Source organism: Gavialis gangeticus, unplaced genomic scaffold (genome assembly GCF_001723915.1).
Source record: "Gavialis gangeticus isolate Ggan-Ray unplaced genomic scaffold, GavGan_comp1, whole genome shotgun sequence".
NCBI classification, from domain to species: Eukaryota; Metazoa; Chordata; order Crocodylia; family Gavialidae; genus Gavialis; species Gavialis gangeticus.
Genome location: NW_017729019.1, coordinates 9,456,349 through 9,458,248, shown reverse-complemented (window position 1 = coordinate 9,458,248; position 1,900 = coordinate 9,456,349). Strand labels below are relative to the sequence as shown.

General features: G+C 46.6%; 1 protein-coding gene across 6 annotated transcripts in view; it reads right to left on the bottom strand.

The window, feature by feature from the left end:
- The window catches only part of PFKFB2 (6-phosphofructo-2-kinase/fructose-2,6-biphosphatase 2), a 55,529-nt gene that overhangs the window by 14,500 nt on the left and 39,129 nt on the right, over positions 1-1,900 (bottom strand). For 2 of the 6 annotated variants that reach the window (XM_019514033.1, XM_019514034.1), the window contains exons 15-16: positions 1,545-1,618; positions 7-554 (exon numbers count right to left, since the gene is read on the bottom strand). The exons of 1 other annotated variant lie outside the window; for it this stretch is intronic. In XM_019514033.1, the coding sequence (XP_019369578.1) occupies positions 1,592-1,618 (27 nt within the window). In that variant the 3' untranslated portion in view covers positions 7-554; positions 1,545-1,591. Of the gene's footprint in view, positions 1-6; positions 555-1,544; positions 1,619-1,900 lie in introns of those variants that run through there. 3 more of the 6 variants (XM_019514030.1, XM_019514032.1, XR_002096705.1) reach the window with 2 other exon arrangements.

Here is a 1,900-nt window from a genome sequence, read left to right as displayed (position 1 = left end):
GCTTTCTAGGAAAAAAAAAAGAGTATTCACTACCTGGCAAACAGCCTTTCTGCAGCGACCTCAATGAAGTTACCACAAATGCACATGGAACAAAAATACTGCTCCACCAGGGAAAGAGCAAAAGTGTTGCAAGACCTGCATAAACACACAAAGAAAACCAAGGACACCTACCAGCAGCCACCAGAGAACTGAGTATAACCAATTGCTATGTTGTACAGTCAGGTTCACCAATAAGATATATAAACTGCAACATCAAAGCTGCAACATCAACATCAAAAAGACAATTACACACGTACTATTTGCATTAAGATTGCATTCAACTATTTGCATTAAGATTTGCCAGTGACAGTCACCGAGGTGATTAAAGCAGGGATAGAAACGGGTTTCATAACCAGCAGGGTCATAGCAGAGCAGCACAGGTGTAAAGTAGAGTGAAGATAATTTCCTGGCCATTCTGTACAAGTGACAGGAAAGGCCTCTCTCTCTCTGGACTGCCTTACTTGATGGCTGAGACAGAAATCAAGGGCTCACAGGTGCTCTTGTCTGCTCGCTCCCTGGAGAGAAGGGATAACACACTATTTATCTGTCCTCTCTAATGAGGATGTGAGAACAAACAAGCAAACAGATGCTACAGTATCCTCCAGCCCCATCCAATGCATCCCTCCAGCGGGGTCATGGGATACAATAGAGACAAGTGTCGTTACAACACACCACTGAAGCACAGATCCAAAATCTGTTAGGTTTGAAGGATCTCAGGCCTCATGCTCAATTTACTCAACTCTCAGTTGAAGTCACTGGGAGCTCAGGGTGTTCAACACCACCCAAGAGTAAGCCATGATTAAATCACTACGCCCCGAGAGGCAGGCCAGCGTTACCCCTCACAGTGAACGTGGAAGAGAGCGGGGAAGACAGCAAACGCCTTGCCCCAGGCCTCAGAGCAAGCCAGTGTCCATGCTGGGATTCGAAGTTGGCTATTTCCTGAACAGAGCTGCTCAAGGACTGCAGGATTTGCTCAAGCAGGTAATTAATATCTTAATATAGGTCACTCTGGAGTGATGCGCATTAGGGCCGTGTCCTGATGTCACCTCTGTGCATGATCCTCCATTTGTGTCAGGAGAGAAACTCCGTGCTCCGATCCACAGCTAACTACTGCTGTCAGCATTTCATGCTGAAGACCGGCACCCAGGCCCAAATCCTCCTCTGGTGTAATCCCACTGAATGACCTCTGTGGGGTGACCCCAAGGGTGGATTTGGTGCAAGCTACACTGTGCTTTTGGGCCCAGTGATCTTGCTGATCTGGGGTAAAAGGCATCATCCCACAGATGGCCTACACACTGTATACACGCTAGTCAATCCTCTTTGGACACTCATGCTTGCCTCTGCAGAGAGAAGATTTGCATCAAGCAACACACATATGCCTCCCCCAAAATGGCCTCGCTTTAGTTTGCTGGACGAAAGGCAAAATGATCCCCTTCTGCCCCATGCATTCATTTTACTTCCAAAGCAATTTCCATGCAGCTAGATTCAAGATAATTCCTACTTACTAAACAAACCCAGAGAGACAATGCATACAAGCTCTTTTCAGTGGTACTCACACGCAAGCATTTCCCACTTGAGGCTGCAAAGGAAAAAGAAACAGCACAAGATAGCATATACCACGTTGTAATAAAGACTGGGAAAACCCCCCAAACAAAAGCATTGGAGCAAAGAAGAAGAGAGCTAAAACAACCCCCAGAATCTCATGTTGGGAAGGCACCATTGCAGACTTATCAGAACCGGTGGTATGACAGGCCAGGCAAACTGCACCCTGAAGCATCAATCAAGCTGAGCTAGTCATTCAGCTCACTAGCTGCACACTCATTTATATGGCTCTGTCCAATTCAGCATCATCCCCAATGGA